The following is a 25,785-nucleotide window of genomic DNA, read 5'->3' as shown; positions in this document are numbered from 1 at the left end:
ATCCCGACATTATCATGTGGAAGATGTGGTGGGCACAGGGGTAGGCGGGTAACGCATTAATTATAATACATGCATCTTGTGAGGTAGGTTTTTGTAAAACCATTGACTTGTTATGTATACGTAGACTATTACATTTTAAGAATATTATTTATTTTATTGTATCGTTGATGACAGGCTCGTAGCCAAGGGGGAGGAGGGGGGGGGGGGGGGGTTGACCCACTGATGGCTTTTTTTTTTTTTTCAATATGCCCCCGGATCCCCCTAAGCAACTCGGGCGCTTCGAGCCCACGTGTAACGCATTAATTATAATACATGTATCTTGTGAGGTAGGTTTTTGTAAAACCATTGACTTGTTATGTATACGTAGACTATTACATTTTAAGAATATTATTTATTTTATTGTATCGATGATGACAGGCTCGTAGCCAAGGGGGGGGGGGGGGGGGGGGTCGACCCACTGATGGCTTCTTCTTTTTTTCAATATGCCCCCGGATCCCCCTAAGCAACTCGGGCGCTTCGAGCCCACGTGTGAGGCACTTGGTGCCTGACCATAAGCCTTAACGACTGTCCCCCCCCCCCCCCCCCCCCCCTCAAAATCCTGGTTACGGTCCTGGATGAATAATATTTCCGGTCGATTTTGAAAAAGAAATATACTACTTGTACACCACCTAATTCGTCTACCTAAAAAAAAAAATAGCACCTTTAATTGGCAATAGTATGGAATTGTCAACGTTCATTTCAGGGATATATACGTCGAATACGAAGTCCTTTCCATTTCACATTGTGGCGAGTTGTGTTGTAAACACGTGTCTTATTGTAACTGTCTTTTATCAAATAAAAGTTGGTGTCATTAAGTTGTTTTCCAGGCTTATGTACTTACATCTAGTCGTGTTACGGTGTATTAATTAAATTTTATTCAGTATGATTTTCATGAAGTGAATGCAGTTATTGTCTTAAAAATTCTATACCTACAGCTTCAGAATAAAACGTGTCAGTAATAATGCATGCCCATGTGTTATAGTTAAACTTTTATTTTAATAAAACGAGTGGCAAGCATTTTACCAAATGACTGACTGTTATGCATTCAGTAATAAAAGTTGCACAACTCCACTGACTTTTGCATACATTTCAATACAATTTCTATGCCAGAATATATTCTGTAAAAAAATAGAGTAATGTTTAGAGGGCTATGTGACTGCTATTTTTAGGAACTAAGTTCGCTTGTTAGCTACCAAACAAAACAGTCAATGTAGGTTGAATCTGGGCAACATTTATTCATATTAGCATTACTACCAAATAGCTATATAGGGTTGCAAACGAATCACTACGCATTTTTAACATGGATTGCAACTAATTTTGAGTGTAGAATGATGGAAATTCATGGTGAAAACGTCTCAGATTAGCACATTTTGTCAGAATATCTCTGTCATTTTCCCCCGAATTTGAGGTTTAAACCAGAATGCCACCTCATTTTGCTCTTACAAAAATGGCAGTATACGACGTGGTTAGCATTTACTACTAAAATTAACAAGTAACTTCAAACCAATGGTTTATATAAACACAATGTAATCATCAAAGAAATATCTTAAAAGATATTCGGTATTTTTTATTATTTATTTTTAATGAAGATCTGTTTCCTAAACCGGACAATATTAAAGCTACTACAGAAAATAATGATGCGTCACACGGGAAACTGCGGCATGGTGCCAAAAGGCTATGTCATGAAATAAAAGTTGTCTGGTGGCGAGTTCAGCCAGGCCGAGCAGAAAAACGTCCGCTAGACTGGTTTATGCGCTGCATGGTAAACCAAATGGTCACGTCGGGAACCAGTCAAATACTTCGCGAACATTAGCGAAACGTTTTCTCGCTGAACTTGCCCCAGTTCAAGTTCATCCAGCCGTTTTTCGCTAACGTTTGCAAACTATTTCGACTGGTTCCCGAAGTGGTAATTCGATTTACTGTGTAGCGTAAAATCCGGTCTAGTGGACGTTAGCAACAAGCGGTTAACCGAACCTGCCTAAAACGCTAAACGTAAGTGGAATTTATTTTGACTGGTTCACGAAGTGGTCATTCGGTTCAATGTATGGAGGGGAAAAAAAGAAACTGGCAAGCGTTAGCGATAAACGACTGACTGAACGGGAGTACTCTGGCGGTAAGAGAGCTAGACCGACATTTGTAACAGTTATCAACACTTCGGTGAGAGACCAGTCTAGATATATATTCTGCGCGATCGCTGCCTACAAAACGGTAGTCAAAGATTCCCAAACTAATACAATAATAGGGGGACGGGATGTAGCCCGGTGGTAAAGCGCTCGCTTGATTCGCAGTCGGTCAGGGATCGATCCCCGTCGGTGGGCCCATTGGGCTATCTCTCATTCCAGCCAGTGCACCACGACTGGTATATCAAAGACCGTGGGGTATGTGCTAACCTGTATGTGGGATGGTGCATAGAAAAGATCCCTTGCTACTAATGAAAAAAATGTAGCGGGTTTTCTCTCTAAGACTACAACTTAAAATTACCAAATGTTTGACATCCAATAGCCGATGATTAATAAATCACTGTGCTCTAGTGGTGTCGTTAAACAAAACAAAATTTAATTTTAACGAATACAATAACAATCCTATGTTTGACGTTAAATACCGTTATATCCATCATTTTTGAGCTCCCTGATTAAAAACAATTCACATATTAATCACTAATACACACACTACTGGGAAAACCCCGTCAGCAAATACGTATTTAACCAGAACATTATTGAAAGGGGGTGCTGTCGGGTTTCTTCCTGTAGTTTGTGTATTAGTGATCAATATGTTAAAAACATTTTATCTGGGAGCTCGAAAATGATCGATGTAAAGGTATTTAAACGTCAAACATAGAATTGTTGTTGTATTAGAGCGGGAATCATTGACTACCGTTTGGTAGGAAGCGATTGCGCAGAATTTATATAGATTGGTCTCTGACCGTATGGTAGCCCAGTGGGAAAGCGCTTATTTGATGCGCGGTCGGTTTGGGATCGATCCCCGTCGGTGGGCTCATTGGGCTATTCTTGCTCCAGCCAGTGCACCACGACTGGTGTATTAAAGGCCGTATTATGTGCTATCCTGTCTATGGAATGGTGCATATAAAAGATCCCTTGCTGCTAATCGAAAAGAGTAGCCCATGAAGTGGCGACAGCGGGTTTCCTCCCTCAAAATATGTGTGTGGTCCTATGTCCGACGCCATATAACCGTAAATAAAATGTGTTGAGTGCGTCGTTAAATAAACCATTTCCTTCCTTCCTGACCATATGATAATGTTGATAACTGTCCAAATGTCCGTCTAGCTCTCTTACCGTCACGGTACTCGGGCTAGACAACCTAACACTGAATTTTAGTCATTCCTGCACATGGGCTACCATTCCACTCAACAAAACAATATCTCCCCTTCGTCTGTAGCAGGATTGCCACCCCCACCCCAGATTCATTCTGCCCTTGTATCAAGTCTTTAATTTACTGAGATGTACAGTGTTGCACTCCAGTGCAAGATGACTGGGAATGTGGCACAAGATGCAACGCAATCTCCTTTTCAGTATCTCCACTTCGTCTGTAGCAGGATTCCCACCCCAGATTCTGCCCTTGTATCAAGTCTTTAATTTACTGAATTGTCAACCTAATGGCAAAGTGTTACACTCCAATGCAAGAAGACTAGAAATGTCGTACAAGATGCAACGCAATCTCCTTTTCAAAATGTTTCCTTCTGAGTTATTTCAATTTTGTTTGAAGGGATGGTATGATCGACATTACTGATTTTACGTCGCCCTCAACCAGTGCAATCCCAGGCAGCCTCAGTAAACCCACAAATGAACTGTCGCTAGGAAATTACTTTAATAGAGGCATGGGAAAAAACCACATCAAGACATATCTAATTAGATTTCAGAGTTTAGTTTCGAAAAAGAAACCCCATAGTTGCAGAATGTAGTGTGTGTTAATAACGCAAGTACGTGTTGTAGTGGAATCTGTAATTTGGTGATGTGACAGAGGTATTTGACCGAAGGACTGATATTCATTCACCAATGAAGATATGGTTGTGGAATGATTGTGGATAGTTAAAGTTTGTATTAAACCAGTTATTGAGCCGAGGCGGATTCAAGGGAGGGTCCAGAACGCACACACCCTCTTATCCCCTCCCCCCGTCCCCAATTGGGATGCCCTTTTAACGTGTTGGTCCATGCGCGCTTTAGCCAGTTGGTCCCCCCCCCCCCCCCCCCCCCCCCTCCCCCCCCCTCCCCCCCCCATATTTTCTAGACCCGACCCTGGTTTATGGGTATAGTAGGGGCGTCTAATATGTGCTCGTAAAGGGTTGGTACTCTCTCGTATCGGTCTATAGGCTGGTAGGTACTGGGTTCAGATCCCAGTTGAGGCATGGGATTTTTAATCCAGATACCGACTCCAAACCCTGAGTGCTCCGCAAGGCTCAATCGGTAGGTGTAAACCACTTGCACCGATCAGTGATCCATAACTGGTTAAAAAAAGGCCATGGTTTGTGCTATCCTGCCTGTGGGAAGCGCAAATAAAAGATCCCATGCTGCATGTCGTAAAAGAGTGCCTATGTGGCGACAGCGGGTTTCCTCTAAATAAAACAGTGTCAGAATGACTATATGTTTGACGTCCAATAGCCGATGATAAGATAAAAAAATCAATGTGCTCTAGTGGTGTCGTTAAATAAAACAAACTTTACTTTTACTCTCGTATCAACCAGGCCCATTTGTCAGTTATTCATGTGTTATGTACACTATACATACATACATACATACATATATATTATAACCCGGTTAATATATATATCAGAGATCGGGCGATTACTTGACAAAAGTAATCGATTACGATTACGATTACTTTAGAATGTCATGATTACGATTACGATTACAAGATAATTGAAAGTAATCGATTACGATTGCGAATACATTGTCTAGCAATCATGATTACAATCATTATTACATTTCCAAAAACTCTACACAAATAATGAAATGACGTTACCACCATGAAGTTATGCACTTTATTTTACAACCATACCGATTTCATTCATTGAAAGACATGATGGATAATTTTTTGATTATTTATTAAATTATTTCAAACATTTATAAACGTATGTATACTGCAGGGAGGGAATCAGTTTCCAAAACCAAATTTATTATTCTTAAATTTGAATTATTGACGAAAAGGTACCCATAACCATAGGTATAATTATTGTATCAATGCATAACATATATATTTTGTTATATTATTGAAATAAGCCATAATTAATAATTGCAAACTGATCACTATTACTTGTTTTGTTTTTATTGTTTTAGAACGTATACCATTTAATACCATCCACAAATTAAAATAAATTATTATGTTTTTAAAATCTATAAATGAAGAAATAAAGAACGAAAGAAAAGAACAAACAAGTAAATAAATAATTAAATTTATATCTACATACATATACACGTGCACAAGTTGCTCATGGCATTTAATTGTTGACATTCTAAAAATGACTATTATTAATGAATCGATTTGCAGTCATGCTTGCTTTGTGCCATATTATAAGGATCCAATTGTATCGGTGAAAATTACAAGTATCTTGGTCTGGGTGTGTTTATTTTGGTATCATTAGAAGCGCCGCGTTTCGTAGAACATCTATTAAAATCAGCTTTCGGGAATTTTTATCAGACATATTAATATTTTAAGCTATTTTAAAGGAAAATAAAACAAGGTTTATCGTGATAGACTACTTTTAACTGGGTGTTTGCTTAATTAGTTACGTTATTTGTGGTTGTGTCTGCGACAGGGTGAGGATGACTGCCCATGGAATCAAGCTTGATTCGGTCCAGAGCTTGGGGTGTTACCATTTCAAAGGCAAAAACTAAAAGTATAATTTTTCATAAAAAAAGACAGTTTAAATCAATTAGTGAATTAAATTTAAAATTTAATGAATTAATTATTAATCAAGTGCAATCTGTCAAATTCCTGGGAGTAATCTTTGACCACAATCTTAGTTTTGGGGAGCACATTACTGAGGTTGCTGGTAATTGCACGATATATCTCAATTTATTGAGGGTTTTATCAGGAACTCCATGGGGTGCAGATCGTAAGACTCTGCTCATGATCTTTGAGGCATTCATTGTGTCCAGATTGCAATATGGTGCTCAGGCCTTTGGCTGTGCTAGTCAGACTCAACTTGGAAAACTTGATGGCATATATGGTAGGGCCCTCAAAATTATTGTGGGGGGCACTATCTGTACGCCATATGATAGTGTCTTGGTTGAGTTGGGGGTTATGCCGTTGGCCCTGAGGAGAATCAGGCAGGGGTTAAAATATATTAATAAGATTCGTAGTCTGGTGCCTGATTCTCCAGTCAACCAGTTAAAACCTATAGCTGTAAATGTAAACAGAGACGGGGACATCTCTGTGGTTTCTTACTTAAATAAATTCGCGAATGACTGTGTGATTGTGGGTCTGCCGTTGGTGGGGATGGATATGGATCCTACCCCACCATGGCTGACCGCAACCCCACTTGTCCAATACCACATCAGAGAAGAAATTATTAAAACAAATAACAATAACTTTAAGAAAATTGTCTTCCAAATAGTGTTGGGGGAATTCTACCCGGGTGCAATACAGATTTACACAGATGGGTCGAAGGACCCTGACACTGGAAAAACAGGAATGGCCTTTATAATCAAAAATAATAATTCTAAAAAACCGACTGCCATTAGGGCTAGGCTGTCGGACAATATATCAGTTTATACATCCGAACTGATGGCCATACTGTATTCTCTGAAGTGGGTCGAACGTTATTATAAAGTTAATAGCCCTACCAGATATGTCCTTCTCTCTGATAGTCTTAGTGCTTTGCAGGCTATCGGAGGCGCCCACAGTGTCAGACCAGAGATAGTTTCCAAAATTACTAAAATTTATAGTAAAATTGTGGGTGAAGGAGTTGAGCTCGTCATGGAGTGGGTCCCGGCACATATCGGGATAGCCGGCAATGAACTGGCCGATGTGTGCGCTAAAAGGAGTTTGCTGGACCCCGTGGTCGGCGTACCGGTGGCACATAATTATAATGAAATTAACTCCATAGCCGAGCCACACTTTGGTAAACTGTGGCAGACGGAGTGGGACCACAGAACCAGAGTGTGGCATTCGTTTATTAAGCCAAGGGCGGCCATCCCCGGTCCGGTATCGTTCAATGTTAAAAGCCACAAACAATTTAGCAAGATTGCGGATGGGTGTCTCATCCGCACTAAATGATACTAAATTTAAAATTAAAGCTAAGAAATCTCCTAATTGTTTGGTATGCCATACTATAGATAATGTAAATCACTTTTTGATTGAGTGTACCAAACATGTCAAAATTAGACTAAAATTAATTAACTATTTAAATAAAAATAAATTACAGTTTACAGCTTACAATTTATTAAATCCGGAAAAAAACCCATAAGGCGGTGGTGGACAGGCTGGTGGTCGCCTTTGTATATCAATCAGGTATTAATATTTAAATAAATTAATTAATGGACCTCCGGGGCGAACACCATTAGGCATTGTTAGATAGGTGCGAGGGTGAACGCCCGGGAGGTCTCTGTTTATCAGTTCCGGGATGCCTGGGGGGGGGGTGCCGACCTTGGCTGGGAGACCATTGGTCCCTGGTGTGGGCCTGCCCCCCCCCCCCCCCCCCCCCTTGGTCTTTTTCTCGGGACATATTCAATTTTCTGTGGGTGCGGCAATATTACTATATGTAATTCCTCTTCTCTTTAGGGAGTTGGAAGGACATTGCCCGCCCCATTCTCCACCTCTCTTAATACTTGCCGTGGTCTAGTCGCGCCTGGCGTGCTGCGGTGTTATTTGGCAAATTTTAAAATTGTACCGGATCTTTAATATTTCTGTAAAGAATTTTATATATATGTATGATATGTTATATGTATTAAATATATTTTTAACTGTATTTTGTGGTATGAATGGTGTGTAAATGTATGTTTACTCCCGGCTGATGATGGGGGGTATGTTATCTGGCAGTAACGCCCCTCCTTCCTCCCCGACCAAATATATTGTATATATCTTTTTTAATTCTTAATTTGGCTCTTTTTTAGAAATTTTGTTAGGTTACTGGCGTGCTCTTTTTAATATGTTTTAATTTATTTTATACTGTTTTTAAATTCTTTAGAAAATAAAAAGAAATAGGAACCAAATAGGGCGGGAGACTGCTCCTATGCTGATGGTCGGAACCTGGTACTATACCAACATTCCTCCAGCCAGTGTTCTAAAGCAAAGGGTCACAGCGTCTGTTGAATGACATAAGATAAGATAAGATAAAATTTATTGCATTTAAACATTCCACATGGGAACAGAGTGCACAAAATAACATTAGAAAGTTGCAATATCAACAAACAATTAATGACTATATTTTTACATACATATATACACATACATGTATGTCACTACTACAGTCTATTCATTATATTGGAAAACCAACTTGCAAATAACACCTATGTTGGCTGGGTCCTGATTTTTCATAATAAAAATAAACTGCTCTTTGGGGTTTTCTGAGTAACATCTATTCCCAAATTGGTATATTTGTTTGTATCGGTACAGGATTGCCAGATAGTACCATTTAATCTTATTTGTTTTGGCTGTTACTCCAAACATAACAATCTTTGTCTTCCTTATATGATTGTTGAGATCATTAATCTTGCACAATAGTTTGGAAAGGTTGCCCAAGGCGGTTTTTGTAAGGCCATCTGGATCTTCTGATCACAGAAGTAAGTCATCTGCAAAAAACATGTGGCAAAAAGACATTTTGTCAGTGGAACCTTAACCTTCAATATCCTGCTACATATGTCTCAAAGTGGTCAAGTGATTACCTGAAAGGGTTGGTGAATAGGATGCACCCCTGCCGTAAATCCAATGTTATGAATGAAATGGCATTGGAACAGCCTTTATTCTTTTGAACATAAATTACATTATGAGTACAGGGACTTGATTATGTTTAACATATTGCCCGTAAATTCCCATTAATGCTTTGATTTGTTGAATATTGTGTCCTATTAGAGAATCAAATGCCAGTTTGAAATCAACACAACAGCCGTAGACCTTTTTTCTTTTTACTTCGGTATTTATCAAATGAGTGTTTTTAGAGTAAATATATGGCCTGTAGTTCCTAAGCATCCTAAACCAGCTTGGCACGTGTCCCTTTGATTAGTTTTCAACACTATAAGTTACTATTTCGAGTAAATCAAATACTCTGCAAGTAACGCTTGCCATACAATATTTGAGGCGTATTCCCCGGTAATGCAATTATCAGTTCGAATCCTTTTCTTATGTCTAAGGAACAGAATCATTATTGGGATGCCCAGTTTGACATCAACATACAGCCATATACCTACAATTTCTTTAAATAACCTTATCGGTAATTTGATCAATGAGTGTTATTTAGAGTAAAAATATGGGTCTGTAGTCTAAAGCCTGCCTGAATAGTATCAGCTCTGTCACTTGTCACGATTTGATTATATTCAGTTATTGCAGTAACTAACCTTATTCATTATCAATAATCTGGAATATTAATTGAACGATTTGCATTTCCCATATCGAACTACGGGGGGCGTTCCATCTGTAATTACTGGATGTTCTGCTAATCCCTGGCTTGTATACGGTGTGCATGGCACAAACTTGAGAGTGATCGCAGATTCTGAGTCTGGGAAATATCCAACTACCTCAAAATTCTCAGTTAAGATTATTTATTAATTATATGCAATGACTCAATTTTGAATCGGTATTTGTGGTACATCCTAAGACATTTGATAAAGTCACTTATCTTATATGGGCATCTCTTTGGGCTTCTAATCCCGATTTTTATTTTCGCTTTATTGCAGATAAGGAATGCATTTGTTTAGCACAGATTTCGGACTGGTATATTTAATGATTGATTATGTTTAAGATTTCATTATTTTATTTATATCATCAATGGTTTTAAAATTTGTGTCTAATTATGGCTTGTAATTTTAGGTGTCTTTTTTATACTTCATTTTAAATTTTCTGAGTTTGGTTATGTTTTTATTTTTTAATCGTTTCACCCTTTATATTATTTTTGTTTGGCCATAGCATTATGAATTTCGTTGCTGTATTTTTCCCTAAGTTTTGAAACTACTTATCTTATTGCTCTCTTTTTATCTGTCTATATTTTATATTTTATATTATTATCTTTTTTGATAGGATTTTTTTATGCAATTTTTTTTTATTTGTTTTGTTCAGACTATTTTTTTTATTTTTATTCAGGCTATTTTACATGTTTTTTTTTTTATTTAGATTTCAGTTCTACCTCAGGCTAACAATTTACATTTCCTAATGTCATACCATGGGTTACCTCTGCCTTTTGACACTTCAGATCATGGATTACTAGCTTTGGTCTTTGACACTTTATTTTTTTTCTTGTATGGTTTTAACAGACACATCAAGTTTTAAAGACAACTGACAGTGATCCGATAACCACGTGAGTGGTTTCACATTAAAATAAGTAACATATTATAAAGTTCATCAGAGATGAAAATGTAATCAACTACACTCTGCCCGTTGTATGTGTGACAAGTAAACTGTCCCAAGTGATCCCCAGCCATACGACCATTCAGTGCCGTTAACTTACAAGACGCTGCTAGTGATAGGAGTGATTGGCCAAATTTATTTGTTAATTCGTCTCTGCTGTTTTCGTTGTGTTTGAATATTAGAGAAGATAGTAGATGGTATGTCTGGGAAAAAATTCTGGTCATCACTTGTCACACATTCAAAACATTCCCCATTCTGGCATTGAAATCACCTCCAATAATTATATGCCCATATTGTGAATATTGTAGAATCTCCTTATAAATATGATCAAATGGGTCATTTTTGGTACATTTCCAGTATGACGAGTTATCAGGGGGAATATATGTGGTACATATATATATATCTTGGTCAACCGACCAAACTGTTTTATCTAATCTAATCCACAAAGTAAATTCACTATTGGACACAACAGTGATAAAAGGTTTTAAGTAAAGTTTGCATAAAAAAGCTAAGCCACCACGTCCGACTTGCACAAATTGTTTTCGTGGATTCAAAACACAGTAAAATCCATCAAAACACAAATCACATACATTCTCTGTCCATGTCTCTGACAGGCCAATAAAATCATAATAAGAGAAACATTTTAAAAGATCAGATTGTTTTAACTCAGATATTCCCTGAATGTTCCAGAAGGAAATATTAAGCATATTAGCATTTGTTATCATAATAAAACATGCTGGCTGTTAAGCTGCTACCCTTGAAAACATACTGTTATCATGCTCCCAAGTATTGAACCACTCACACTGTTACATAAAATTATGCACAGGAGTATCTGAATAAGTTATTCAGACACTGAAGTGCATAATGGGCACTTTGGTAGTCATTAAATGGCTGATTGCTGCTAACACTAGTTGGAGCATTCCAAGAAATATTTTCATCTCTAACTGGCACATGGCTAGTATGTGAACGAGGTGCAATCGGGTAATTGTTTATGCCTTGTTGTCCATGCATTCTATCATTTGCATAGGAGTTAGTGATAAAATTTGATGGATAATTGTTTGTTGTCTGTTGTCTGTTCATCCTGTCATTACGATCTGGGTATATGTTAGAAGGACTGGTTGATGGAGTAGTACTTTGAGTTCCTTGTTGATAAAACTGGTTGCTTGTACTGTGCTCACACTGCACTTGGGATACAGTGTTTTCCTTGTTGGTGGTGACTCGGTCCGTTGCACGTGATGGTAATGGCGGAAAATCGTGCCTAGAGTGCCTGGTCTCCCTAGGGGCTGTCTGTATATTGTTGACTGTACCTTGACCTTGTCTACTGCTGCCATAAGTGCAAGTAAGACCCACCGATTCCAAGAATGAATTAGCAAACACATATGATTTGTACTTGCTGGGGTGAACTTTATCATGGTACATACTCTTTTTTGGAGCACCACTTGCAGTACAAAACAGAGAAGAATGGTCAATGATGCTGACATTCAGAGAATGAGCCAACTGTTTTATTTTCTCATTGGCACTGTTGATGGCTTGGTACAGCTGACCTCTAGTTGAAGAGGGGATGATCATTGAGAAGAAGATTGCAGCATTAGGAAATTTACTTTTGCATACATTGAAAAGTAGTTTGTAATCACTTACTTCAAAGGAGTAATCTGGTGGGGTATGACAGTCATTTACTCCAGTATGCACAATGACATTTTGTACATTTGGTTTTGGTGATAATTGTTTCACCTGTTCTGTTAGTTTATTTATCCCATGGCCCGGGTAAAACAGCACCTTTGATGTACGCTTCGGAACATGCTGACCGATGAACCGGAGAACAGAATCACCTAGGAAGAGTGATGTCACTTCATCACTGATGTAAGCTGGACGTACTTGAGCTACTGATGGTCTAGAGTTGACATGATATTTGTTTGTTTGGACATGATTCGAGTTGGTTTGGTTCTTTTTTACCTGGATGAATCCATCATTAGATGTGTTAGACTGGTTCTCTGAGCTGACTTTGTCATGTTGTGGTTCACTAGTACACACTAATGGCAAGTTTATTGTATCAGGTGAGGACCGCTGTGTAACCGCTGTGTCTATGGTTTCTTGTATTTTTTCAGTAGATGCTTTCTGAATATCCTGAAGGGCTTCAAGCTTGACAACATTTGTTTGCAGATTGGAGAATAACGTTTTATACTTTTTCTCTAACTGCTCCAATCTGTGATTGAGTGTGTCATTTTCCTTTCTCATTTGAAGGTTATCAAGTTGTAATGTTTCAACAACTCCCTTGTTGGATTCATGCACTGCTTTGACTTGGTTAGCAAACTGCATACGAATATCATTAATTAGCTCTTCTGTATGTTTCATGTGATCATCCAGTCTTGATTCTTGGGTGCAAAAGGCTTCCCGTAAATCCGTCACCTTGTGACCAAAGTCTAATGCTGAACCTGTGCCCTGAATACTTTTCCGTATGGAACGTTTTGAGTGATTGGATTTGGCTGGTGATTTTTTGGTTTTAAAAAGTTTCTTGACTTTAGTACAGTTGTGATCGTTGTTAATTTGGTATTCTGTATCCGAATCACAATCAGACCTAGCAAGTTCAACAACTGGAACAGTCTCAATATCACTGGATTCAATTGTGTTGGCATGTTCCATTGTCACTTCTGTGCTTATGATGAAAGGTTCTGATGTATTCTCATCTTCCATAATAGCATTCAGAACATTGCTATCTTCCAGTTTCATCAGTTGTTGGACATTTATGTTGCTGATTGATCCAATAGCCAATTTTTCAGCAATATCTGAAATGATTGGTACTTCATTATTGTACCACAGTTGGGCCTGCCCCTGGAACATTAAATGACAAGTAGTTCTGTAGACATGAAGTGTTCCTAATTTTAAGGGTTTTGCATCTTTGTCTACCAGTGATATACATATTTTATCTTCTGTGATTATTTTCTTTGTATCATCAGTGACCTCTGTCCATTTAACTCTTAGGCATCGGTCATTTTCGCTTTCTTTCCAGTACCTATAAAAAATGGCCTGTCTGTACAGCTGAAATCTGTCCGGTGTTAATATCACACTTGCACATTTATTGTTGTTTTTCCAAGTAAATGCTGATAGGTCATTTTTCACATCAACATTGTTTTGTGTATTTTTTATTTTATTTATAGCCTTATCTTTGTTAAGTGTATAATTCCTGGTTTCTTTTTGTATTTTTAATGCTGGGCCATTGGAATTACATATGTTTGTCTTCTCACTGGTAATAGGATCAGATGATAAACAGACCTCCTCCAAGGGTTCAGGCACAGCTGTGGCCATTAGGGCCATGCAGCATATAGATTTCAATCACATGGTATAAATGTGTTAGGGGTCATTTAAGGAGTTGTTTAACAATTAACCATCTTACCTCAGTTCTTAAATCAGCAAAGATCCCTTGGGAGGCCTCACTATTTTAGTTGGAACAATTATTCCTGTAAACTTTTGGATATTCCATGGACAGTTTTTCTGCAAAAACTCCTTTAGTTAGAATCCTCTCCTAAAACAATTTTCACCACAAATTCCAATAGGTGTTATGAATACTTGGTCCAAGTCTTGGTTATCCAAACAGGGTGGAAACTTACTAAAATTAAATATTTCGGCAGAGCTAAATGATAGCAACTGTGCGTGTCGCTCTTGGCACATTTTTTGGCATGTTGGTAAAAAAAAAAAATCGTTTTGTTTCTCCCGATTACAGAGAGGCGCCTCTGGACTCCGAGATCACCCAAGTACGTTTCTCTCTGCCAGGCTGACCAAACGCAACTTCTACCCTAATCACAGGGGGTCACTCTCCTAGTGACCCTTCTCTCGCAACCAATGGACACCGAAAATGGAGGGCACGACGGCTGGGCCGGCGGGGGGCGGGGTGCCGGGGGGTGGGGGACATGCCACCAGAAATAGGTTAGGCGGTAGGCGTAGGCGGTTTTGGCCGTAGGGGGAGTTAGGTATGTCTGGGGGCCTGTCCGCGGCCCCCGGGCGGCCTTCCCCCGGCTTTGGCCACGCTGAAGTTCCCGATAGGATCGGTGTGTCTAATAAACTCCCCTTAATGGCTAACTTTCCTGTGGCCTAGGCCTAACCTCCTAGAAAGCAACACAGACTAAGGGTTAAATGACTGCTCTATTATTTACTTTTATATTTCGGAAAACCCGCTCTAAAATGGCGTCTAAAAGTTTAGTATATAATTTTATAGGTAAAATTTATATTGGAAAAGACGCATCAAAACTAATTATATTATGGCAGTAATTTCAAAATTGTCCCAATAATTTTTATCTCCCCGGACTGGGCTACTGGCCTCCAGTGATCGAGCCCGGGGAGGTCATGCTTGAAACCTTCGTGGTATAGGAGCATGTTAAAAACTCTAATGAATGAATTGATACGACTGGCTGGCTGCCCGTCTGCAGTTGTAACCACTAACAAAAGAAAAGTAAGTTTGCCACTGTAACATTGGTGGACTTTCACACCTGCATTGAGCCCTGTTTAATATCAAAACTTTAATGTTAAGATCCTGATTTCATATACATGTAAACTAATAGTTGGTTTTATCAAAACTTTCATTTTATTAAAGAGAATTTTAAAAACCCAGAACATTCTTTTTATTTATATCTAGGTATTATTTATTTTGTTTTTGTTGAAGGTAAACGGGGCAAAGCTCTCCCTGTCTCTTTCAACAAAAACAAACTGGTTCACATAGCACCTTGGGCACGTCCACCAATGTGAAGCGAAAATTGCTCGGGGGGGGGGGGGGGGGGGGGGGGGGTCTGCAGAGAGACTAAATGATTTAGTCTCTTTTGGATTCATATACGTTTACTACGGTTCCTAAAAATGAGCAGTGGTTCGTTTACAACCCTCTATGGCCGTTTGGCAGTAATGCTAATGTGAATATATGTTCGGGCATTTTCGCTTAATTTAGGCAAACACCAGCCTGCCCATCTAAAACAAAATGGGAGCCCGTACGCCTATGGTCTTATTTGAGACACGCTCACCAGTCTAACCCCCGCCCCCACCCCCTCACACACACCACCCCGTATAATGTCCTACACGCGCCTGAATAATGATAAAACATCAAAACATGTCATTATGTCTCACCGTACACACATACAACATCGTGTTTAAAACTTGTCAGAATTATGAAATGTTTGGCATTCATCAGATTAATCCATGTTCCAAACGTTTTCTTTAACATCTGTCCTAGACGGGTATCCCCCTCCTCACGCAACCAACCAACCCATCAAAAAAGCAAAAATTAAAACGCCGAATCATTCATATAAACAAGGCATTTTTATTTCTGTGCATTTATTTTGTTTTTATTACCACCCACAATTAAGTCAGCTAATTCCATTACTTAATTACAATAAATGTTTGCGTGCAAAAACATTTTAATTTGGTATAACATGTACGGTATGGCATAAACAAGTCAAAAAAAAATATTCACGGACAATGCAGGTGCAATAAAACTGGGAAAATGGACACTCGTAGTCGGTTACCTTCAATAAGCCACCGGTACAGAACAAACAAAAATAACATAACACTGTTGTCTACACACACTCGCCCACTCTCCAAACACATGCATACACTCACTCACTCACTCACTCACTCACTCACTCACTCACTCACTCACTCACTCTCTCTCTCTCTCTCTCTCTCTCTCCACTGACAGGTGGAAGCTGTTTACATACGTGATCACATGGAAGGGAAGACAGATACATAATTATTATGTATGCCATGTCGGTGTACTGCATCAATCCCACTATGCATGCATGAAGAATAAATAAATAAAATAAGTCGTGCATATATAAGTATGAAACAAAACTATCCCCGTCCATGTCATGATATTATCAGTCAAAATATTAAGTGCTCACCCTTCAAAGGCACCAGGGTGCAGTGGCTCACTAACTCTAAAGACTATGAATTCTGTCAGTTGAAAAGGTATATCAGTATGTTGCTGTCACTCCATCCCACCTCTAGCTTCTATGATCCTTTAAAAAACCCTTCCTCCACCAAAACAGACAAAACAAATACAAACAAAGAAAAAGGAAAGACACACACGCACGCCAGTGGTCACGTCAAAAATCTGCGTTTAATTTCCACCACTCCACCCAAGCTCCACTTGTGCACCGAGTAAATGGCCCGCGGTTTTCGGAGACAGAGTTTGTCCGGGTTGAACTCCCACAGGACGTAGTGCTCGTCGTCCTCGCTGGAGATGCAGTAGATCGTCTTGCCACTCTCCGCGACGCCGTTGAACCTGAAGTTCTTCCGCGTGTACCTGCCCAGCTCGTCAAACAAGTCCAGAGTGTAAGGCTCGTCCAAGACGTTCCTCACTCGAGTGACCTCCCGCTGGCAGAACAAGAACCGACTTCTGCCACTCGCGATCGCAAAGTCCGGTTTCGGGACATACTCTGGAAGCTCACCTACTTCTTTGAGGACGTTGGATTTGTAACTGTAAGTGTAGACGGTGGTGTGGTGGTCACTTCGGCTGTAGATGCAAAGGAAACAAGATGCTGCAACAGCGAGAGGATCCTCGACTGAGTCTGGTAGTGTGCACACGGTTGTCCAAGAGTTTTCTTCAGAAGTATATTTCTGTATCTTGGCACCCTTTAATAGTGCATTGTTTGTATAAACCGGTTTACTGCCCTGCACAGCATAGATACAGTTGTTACAAGACAAGAGGACAGTAGATGACAATACGTCATCACTTTCCCTAGCGGTACACTGCACCCATTGCCCTGTCTGAGAACACATCTTCGTGAACGTTGCTATCCCGTCTATTATACACTCAACATACAGTTCCCCGTGATGGACACAACACTTTGCGCAGCAGATGTCTTCATACCATGGAGTTATTGGAGAAAAACGTATAGACTCTGCATGAGGATTGTAAGAAGTGGTCAACACGTAGCAGAAAGTTGAACCAATATCGCTAATAAACACCAGGACTTTTTCCTTTCTGTCAAAATAGCGAATGCTTCCATCTCTTTCCACGGGTGACTTCATCTTGCTTTGGGCCCATAAGGACTCGAGATAGACACGTAAAGCCTCGCTGATACTTTTGCCATGAGTTTCCATGGTCGTTTTCCACTCTTCATCGCATATCACATCTAGATGCACAGCAGAAAAGACATTGCAACAGTCCGAGAAATTTACCTCAAACTCTTGCGCCCACTGGACGGCAACAGTAAGAACTGTGACCTCACTGGCGACTTTGAGATTGTCATCATCAAACAGCTCCACAAGTTGCTCAGCACTGAACTCTGACACTTTGGTCTTATTTGCAACTTCATCAAATGACTCGAGGGCCATCTTCTTTGCGGCCATAAGCAACTGTTGGCAATCGCACGATTCTGCCACCTGCCACAGATGGATGCACGTGTCTGTGCTCAGCACAGTCTTCACAAGCATCTCCTCACAGAGTTCTCGCAGTCCTTCGATCTGCAGAAAGAAACTGGCTTGCAGAATCTCATAAATGTCCGTCTGGTTCAGATCTGACTTGCCCGAATATATGTAGGACAAAGCACCTTCAAAGCCTTTCTTGGTCAACTCAATGATTTTTAAACAGCCATGGGACATGTTGGGTGCTCCATCTGAGAACATTAATCTGAAATATGGTGACATTGCTTCAAGTACGATTTTGTGACAGTGGAAAGTTTTATCTTCAATTTCAATTGCTATATCTGCATGTCTGCCACAATCTAAGGCAGCCACCAATCCATTGGTCAAACATTCCTTATAATCCATACCCATCTGTAAAAATAAAATGATAAATTGTAAAACAGGCAAGCTTGGCTAGTTTAAAATGAGACATTATACACCATTTCTCCATTAGAAAACTGTGACAGTCAATAATTTGTGTGGGTCCTTGTGTTTTTTAAATATTTTTTATTTCTATGACAAGTACATTGTATTTCAACAAGAATCCCTATATTGATAATTATATGCATGCCACAGTGCTTCAACGAACTGAACCATGTAGCACAATAAATTCCTACCTGCTTGTAAGAAAACTGTCTGGTTCCATACGTAACTTGCATGTAAGTGGACAAATACCACTGCTTCTATAAGGAACACACTTGGACTGCAGATTCAGTCAAAACCTGGCCTGATGCATCGCAAAAATGAATATCATAAAGTAAACATTAATTTTAAGATTTATTTTTTATTTTTTATTTTACATTACTGTTTTAGGAAATTTGGACTTATATTAAATCAGGGCTTCTAGAATTTTTTTTAATCCACTAGTCATGGTGCAAATAAGATCAGTGATTAAAAAACCGGCCTCGGAGGCGTCGTGGTTAGGCCATCGGTCTACAGGCTGGTAGGTACTGGGTTCAGATCCCAGTCGAGGCATGGGATTTTTAATCCAGATACCGACTCCAAACCCCGAGTGAGTGCTCTGCAAAACTCAATGGGTAGGTGTAAACCACTTGCACCGACCAGTGATGCATAACTGGTTCAACAAAGGCAATGGTTTGTGCTATCCTGCCTGTGGGAAGCGCAAATAAAAGACCCATTGCTGCTAATTGGAAGAGTAGCCCATGAAGTGGCGACAGCGGGTTTCCTCTCAAAATCTGTGTGGTCCTTAACCATATGTCTGATGCCATATAACCGTAAATAAAATGTGTTGAGTGTGTCGTTAAATAAAACATTTCTTTCTTTCTTTCAGTGGTTAAATTTTTTTACTAGCCATTTTTCATTAGCCCTACTTTACTTCAAGTTAATACAAGTTTACTAAATAACAGTAATAATCAGATATGTCACCTAAACAGGGAGATAGAGCTTCAAAAACACTAACTTTAGGGGTTGGGGTGTTGCCAGGATATTTATATTTACAAAACAGACTTGACGCAAAATTTGACAATTTTGTTTTTTACTAGCCATAGGACATGGTAATCGTAGTTATTTACTAGCCATGTGACATGGTAATAGTAGTTGTTTACTAGCCCAACATCGAATATCAGTGACTAACCACTAATGAAATGGTAAATAGCATTAAAGCAATGGTAATATATGATGTTTTTAGCTAATTATTTTGGAAAAAGGTTTGAGGTGTGTGTGTGTGTGTGTGGGGTGTGGGGGGGGGGGGGGGTGTATATGGAGATTTTAAAAATTATTATCTGTTAGACATGTATGACACCAAGCACATTTTTAGGGCAATTGAGATTCAGTTACTCAGTAACTGTCTAATTAATATGTGTATTCAACTGTGGTGTCGGGGGGGGGGGGGGGGGGGGGGGGCAAAAAGGTTTCATTCTTAAAGGACTTGTATCCTGGTGATCTTTAATCAATGAACAGTTATTGCAAAGGGTGTAAATTAAGGGTGTGCAATATAACTAGTTTACCAGTTTATTGTGTTAAGACATACATAAATTTATATATGCTGTATTTTTTATAAAACGACTTTCAGGTTCACAGTACAGTCTGGAGTTTCCATTGCAGTAATTGGTAATTTGTTCACTGTCCCCTACCAACTCACCCTAGTGGTTGGTCATCTCACCCCAAGCTCTGGCACTCACCAAAATTCACAGTTGCAAATTTGAAATACAATTAATGGATTTTATTTTAATCTGACGTAATAACTGACATTTTGTAAGAAAATACTATTTTTTATGTTAACGTTAAAAAAAGTCGATAACAAGTTTGTTGTTTTGTTTAATGACACCACTACACCACTTGAGCACAATGATTTATTAATCATCGGCTATTGGATGTCAAACACTTGGTAATTTTGACATATAGTCTTAGAGAGGAAACCCGCTACATTTTTCCATTACTAGCAAGGGATCTTTAATATGCACCATCCCACAGACAGGATAGCACATACCAAAGCCTTTGATATACCAGTCATGATGCACTGGCTGGAACAAGGAATAGCCAAATGGGCCCATCGATAAGGATAGAGCCTAGACCGACCACACAGCAAGTGAGTACTTTAGGATTGGGCTATGAAGTCCATAACAAAAACATGGGAAATTTATCTACCACCAGATAAGCAAAGATTTCAGATTTAATTTACATTTAATTATACACACTACAGGATGACAGAACATTAAACAATTATATCTGTCCACATGTCCATGTAGCTCTTGAACGGCAGAGTACTCAGGCTATTAGGGTGTATACTACCATATCAAATCCTATAGATGACAATAGTAACATATGTGGATAAAACTCCTACCTGCAGCATATCAATTGACATAAACACCACAGATATAAATTTATAAATACTACCACCCCTCACCCTTAAACTGAATCAGAAAAATATTGAGGGTCATGCTGCTAATTTCTGAGATAACGGGTAGTGTCTATGACTACCCTAGTTACGCACACAAATCGAGTACTTTTTTTTTACAAGTACCCCATTATGGGCCTATACATGTTTCAAGCACAAGGCTACTTGACACAGTGGTACTAGATGAAATAAAATTGCATACATTTTTTGCCCAGATGAAACTGGGTTTTTTTTTTACAACCAACACACTCACATTTATCACCAATCACAGGACTTGTGGTGTTCACGTCTCTATGAAAAGTTAGGTGTACCTCGAACTTTGACCCCACTCGCATACGTATAGTTTGTGTAACCCATTTTCCATTCGCGCATTGAATTTATGACATTTATATGTTCATGATGGGTTACTTAAAAAAAAAAAAGGGTTACCTTAAAAAAAAATTGCGTAACCCATAGAGGCATGTATTGAATTTCAAAATGTGTCTCTCTGCGTGTATTTTTGTGCTAATTTAAATCAATGGTATTAAAAACAACTTGATTTCACGGAACCTAAAACCAGTTTCCGATGGGTTTCCATGATCACAAGACATGGAACCAAAAAAGTATTTCCTATGAAATCCTATGGCCTGCTAACCCTACTAACCAAAATAAGAGGGTAATGGTAGGATAATATACCAGAGACTCTGAGAGTTAACCAACTACTAAACTACATGTGCAAACTGACATATATTGTCTGTCATTGATTTTAATTTTAGTTACAAAATTTTGTGTATGCTGGACGATTTTACCTCATTATAAATGATATTTTTGGTGGTAAGATCATATTGGCTCAGTAAAAATTAAGGGTCAATAATTTATAAAATTATAGGTTTGATATACAAGAAGATTGCAGCAAAAGCATTCTGACATCCGTACTTTCTGCATGTTTGTCGAATTAAAGTTTGCACGAAAACACCTCAAAATGGGATATTATCCGAGTCCTATTCACCATTCTATTTATCTATAGATAAAAAAATCGACATCAATGCTTGTATTGAGAAACAGGCAATATACTAATTTAAATTTTATATTTTAGTAATCATGCATAGGTTGCAAAACTGTTAAAGTATTAAAAACAAAACTACAAACCTTCAAAATTATTTACACTGGACCGACTGGTACCAGAGTTCATTCAAGATAGACAAGCGTAGCAGGATCATCCGGAACATCTCGGTATATTCCGGTTTCTCCGTCATTTCATGTGCTCTAGTGCGTCTCTATGTGTGTGCGTGCGTGTGTCTGTGTGTGTGTGTTTGTGTGTGTGCGCGCGCGCGTCTGTGTGCTTAGATTACTAAAGCGAGTAAAGGTTTATAGTCCGTCCCACTGGGAACGCCTTTTTTCATGCTATGGAAATGACTACGAGTTATTTATTTTTGAGCTGATTGTTTTCTAAATTGGACACAAAAGTAGTAAAAACAAATATTACCAAAACACTTTTACGTTTCTTCTTATGTCAATTTTTTTTTTTTCTAGAAGGATATGGAACGGATTATAAGTATGTTGTCCTGGGAAATAGTTTGGGGGCATACGCTTCATGGGGTGTCTGTTGAGGACAGTTAAAATAGCAGACCCTAGTTTCAACCCGTGAAAATGGACACTATGTTTGATTAATTTACAAACCTGTAAAACCTTTGGATAACGTTACAACAAAATGTAACAAGAGTCTGTGACAGTAAAACAGTGAAATACCCTTTAAAATAGACTAAAACTCGACTCCATAACCGTTACTTCTCAGACGAACGTGCGTTTTTTAAAATATGAAAAATGCATTTTGTGGTATTAGAAACACAAGGATGACCAGAAACTCTTCGGTTGTACAAAAATGGATAATATAAACAAGAAAATATTTATAAGTAATGTTTAATTTCAGTGATCATAAACGGCTTTAATTGTGAAAAATATGTCTTAGTGTTTAATAACTAGGGTCTGTCCCTTTAAAGTTGTAATACGTGTTTAAGAGAAAAATCGGTGTTGTTGTTTTACACCTCCCCACTAAAGCCGCTAAGCGTTGTTTTGTGTTGTTGTTGTTGTTTGTTTGTTGTTTGTTTGTTTGTTGTTTTTTTAACCGGAACTTGGACGCGAACCTACTCACCTCCAGATCGAAAACAACTATTATTCCACCGCGGCTGGTACGTTGGCTACATAGGAAGCTTCAAAGGATCATTCGCCCCACGACTGGTATATCAAACGTCGCTTTATATTGTACGAGGGGCAGTCAGAACGTTCGTAATACCAACATTTGGTACGTCATCATATATTATGTTTGAGTTTTTTTGAAAGCTTGTTCTTTTATACCAAATGTTGTCCACGTCTCTTCTTGTTTGAATATTTAAGACGTTTTATTTGTTTAACGACACCACTGGAGCACACTGACTAATTAATCATGGACTATTGGATGTCAAACATTTTGTAATTATGACACGTAGTCATCATAGGAAACCCATTACATTTTGCCAATGCAGAAAGGGATCTTTTATAAATATGCATTTTCCGACAGACATAAAGCACATACCACGGCATTTGTCTAGTTGTGGTGCACAAGTTGGAATAAAAAACAAAATCCAATCAGCTGAATGGATCCACTGAAGTGGTTCGATCCTAAATTCCACCCCTTGTTTGAAATTAATATTGTTAGAAAAAGAATACCAGCTCACATGTAAATGAGATAATATATAATTTTAGTCATTTAAAGGCGTTATTTCTTCTTTTGTTTTCAAAACCATTGTACTTCGTCAGATAACACAAGTACTAGTATACGTATATATTACACCTTTAAAACACCCATCATTGAGATAAACAGAGGATATTTCGTGTTTTGTGTCAAATATGATTTATATCTCATCGAGTGACGTTTGCAGTCATATCTCACGAGTCGAGCTTACGCGACGAGTGTGATATGAATGCAAACTTCACGAAATGAGATATAAATCATATTTGACCAAAAAACCATGACATTTTCTATTTATTATATAACTTTTGGCAATTTCCCTTTATTTTTAAAATGCCAGCAGTAAAATAGTTCCGGCTTTCTTACAGTGAAGATAACACTTTCTACAGTGACGATAACACATTTAAGAGTGAAATAATGAAATTTTAACTCTAAAATGTGTTATCATCACTGAGTGACTGACAACACTTTTATTTCACTGATATTTTACGATATTTCACTAAATGTTATATAATAAAAACTACTCTTTTCTCCTCTTTATCCTTCCTCTCCCCTTTTTGTGTACCCTTGTCATAATTCATAATTTTTTGCTCTTCGTCATGAATGCAGAACATCACTGAACTGTCTATGACGTCTTTTATATATATTATGTAAATACAGTATATACCTATATGTCACATAATGTGTATGTATATGTATGCATATGTCTTTTTTTTTTAGATGTATTATTATTATTATTATTATTACTATTATTATTATTATTATTATTATTGTAATATGTCCATGTCATTATTAATCCGTTGTATAGCCACGCCACATGGATCTGTAAATGTGACAATTCATGAAATAAATAATTATATATATATATATATATATATATATATATATATATATATATATATATATATATATATATATATATATATGATTGCTGATTTGAAAAAAGAGCCGTCTTCAAGTTTCTCGCCAAGAGAGGTGGAACTTCTATTGAAATTCACAAGCGCATGGTTGATGACTGATTATCTGATCCGAAATTTAAACGCCTTCCTTCGTGGTACCCGATTTGAAAGTCTGAAGGCTGCACACATAGTGGTTGATAGAACCAGCCAGAAGATAGGAGTTCTATTTCGCTGGCATTAGTAATTGGTCGTGTTGGGGTGTCGTTAAACATTTATTCATTCACTCATTCATTCATTCATCAGGCCCGTAGCCCGGATTTTTTTTTTTGGGGGGGGGGGGGGGGTATAGGCTTATGGTGTCTCTGCCGAGTTGCAAGTTTGCGTTAACGAATATTGAAAAAAAAGTCACCGGTGGGGGAAGGGGGCGTCGATCGACACCCCCCCCCCCCCCCGAACCCCCCATTGGCTACAGGCCTGTTCATTCATTCGAGGCGGGACGTTGCCCAGTGATAAAGCGTTCGCTTGATGCGCGGTCGGTCTAGGATCGATCCCCGTCGGTGGACACATTGCGCTACTTCTCGTTCCAGCCAGTGCTCCACAACTGGTGTAACAAAGGCTGTGCTATGTACTATCCTGTCTGTGGGATGGTGCATATAAAATATCCCTTGCTGCTAATCGAAAAGAGTAGCCCATGAAGTGGCGACAGCGGGTTTCCTCCTTTAATATCTGTGTGGTCCTTAACCATATGCCTGACGCTATATAACCGTAAATAAAATGTGTTCAGTGCATCGTTAAATAAAACATTTCCTTCCTTCATTTGTTCAGTAACGTGAAGGACAATTCGGCCATACCCATTGAGGTCAAGGATGATTATATTAAAAAGTAATGTAGAAATATTTGGTCGGTCATCGCTTATAGTGCCTAGTCTACGAACTTCTACGAACTTTCTGATTAACCCTCGTATACAAGGTAGACTAATAATTATAGCCTACGTACGACGTTCACCTGGCTATCCAGAGACATGGCCCGTGACAGACAGGCCTGAAACCTTAGTGGTATATGGGCAAGGTACACACACACACACACACACACACACACACACACACACACACAGACACACACACACACACACACACACAGACACACACACACTCTCTCTCCATCTCTCTCTCTCTCCATCTCTCTCTCTCGCTCTCTATGTCTCGCTGTCTATCTCTCTCCATCTGTCTCTCTATCTCTATATGTCTTTCTGTCTCTATCTGTCTCTCTCTCCGTCTCTCTATCTGTATCTGTATCTCTCTCTCTTTCTCTCTCACTCACCTGAGGTGCCGTCGGTCAGGGATCGATCGTTCTAGATGGACTCGGGTTTTTCTGTGTTTCTT

The 25,785-nt window shown here is 38.8% G+C and overlaps 1 protein-coding gene across 1 annotated transcript; it reads right to left on the bottom strand.

The window, feature by feature from the left end:
• Positions 1 to 15,837: 15,837 nt before the first annotated feature.
• LOC121367319 (kelch repeat and BTB domain-containing protein 2-like) lies at positions 15,838 to 21,961 on the bottom strand. Its single transcript, XM_041491431.1, has 2 exons — positions 21,926 to 21,961; positions 15,838 to 18,312 (listed from the first exon to the last, which is right to left on the bottom strand). The coding sequence occupies exon 2, from the start codon at positions 18,310 to 18,312 to the stop codon at positions 16,633 to 16,635; it is 1,680 nt and encodes a 559-aa protein (XP_041347365.1). The 5' UTR covers positions 21,926 to 21,961; the 3' UTR covers positions 15,838 to 16,632.
• Between the last annotated feature and the right edge of the window lie 3,824 nt (positions 21,962 to 25,785).

The sequence above is a fragment of the Gigantopelta aegis genome, chromosome 1 (genome assembly GCF_016097555.1).
Source record: "Gigantopelta aegis isolate Gae_Host chromosome 1, Gae_host_genome, whole genome shotgun sequence".
NCBI classification, from domain to species: Eukaryota; Metazoa; Mollusca; class Gastropoda; order Neomphalida; family Peltospiridae; genus Gigantopelta; species Gigantopelta aegis.
This window is presented reverse-complemented; position numbering and strand designations above follow the sequence as displayed.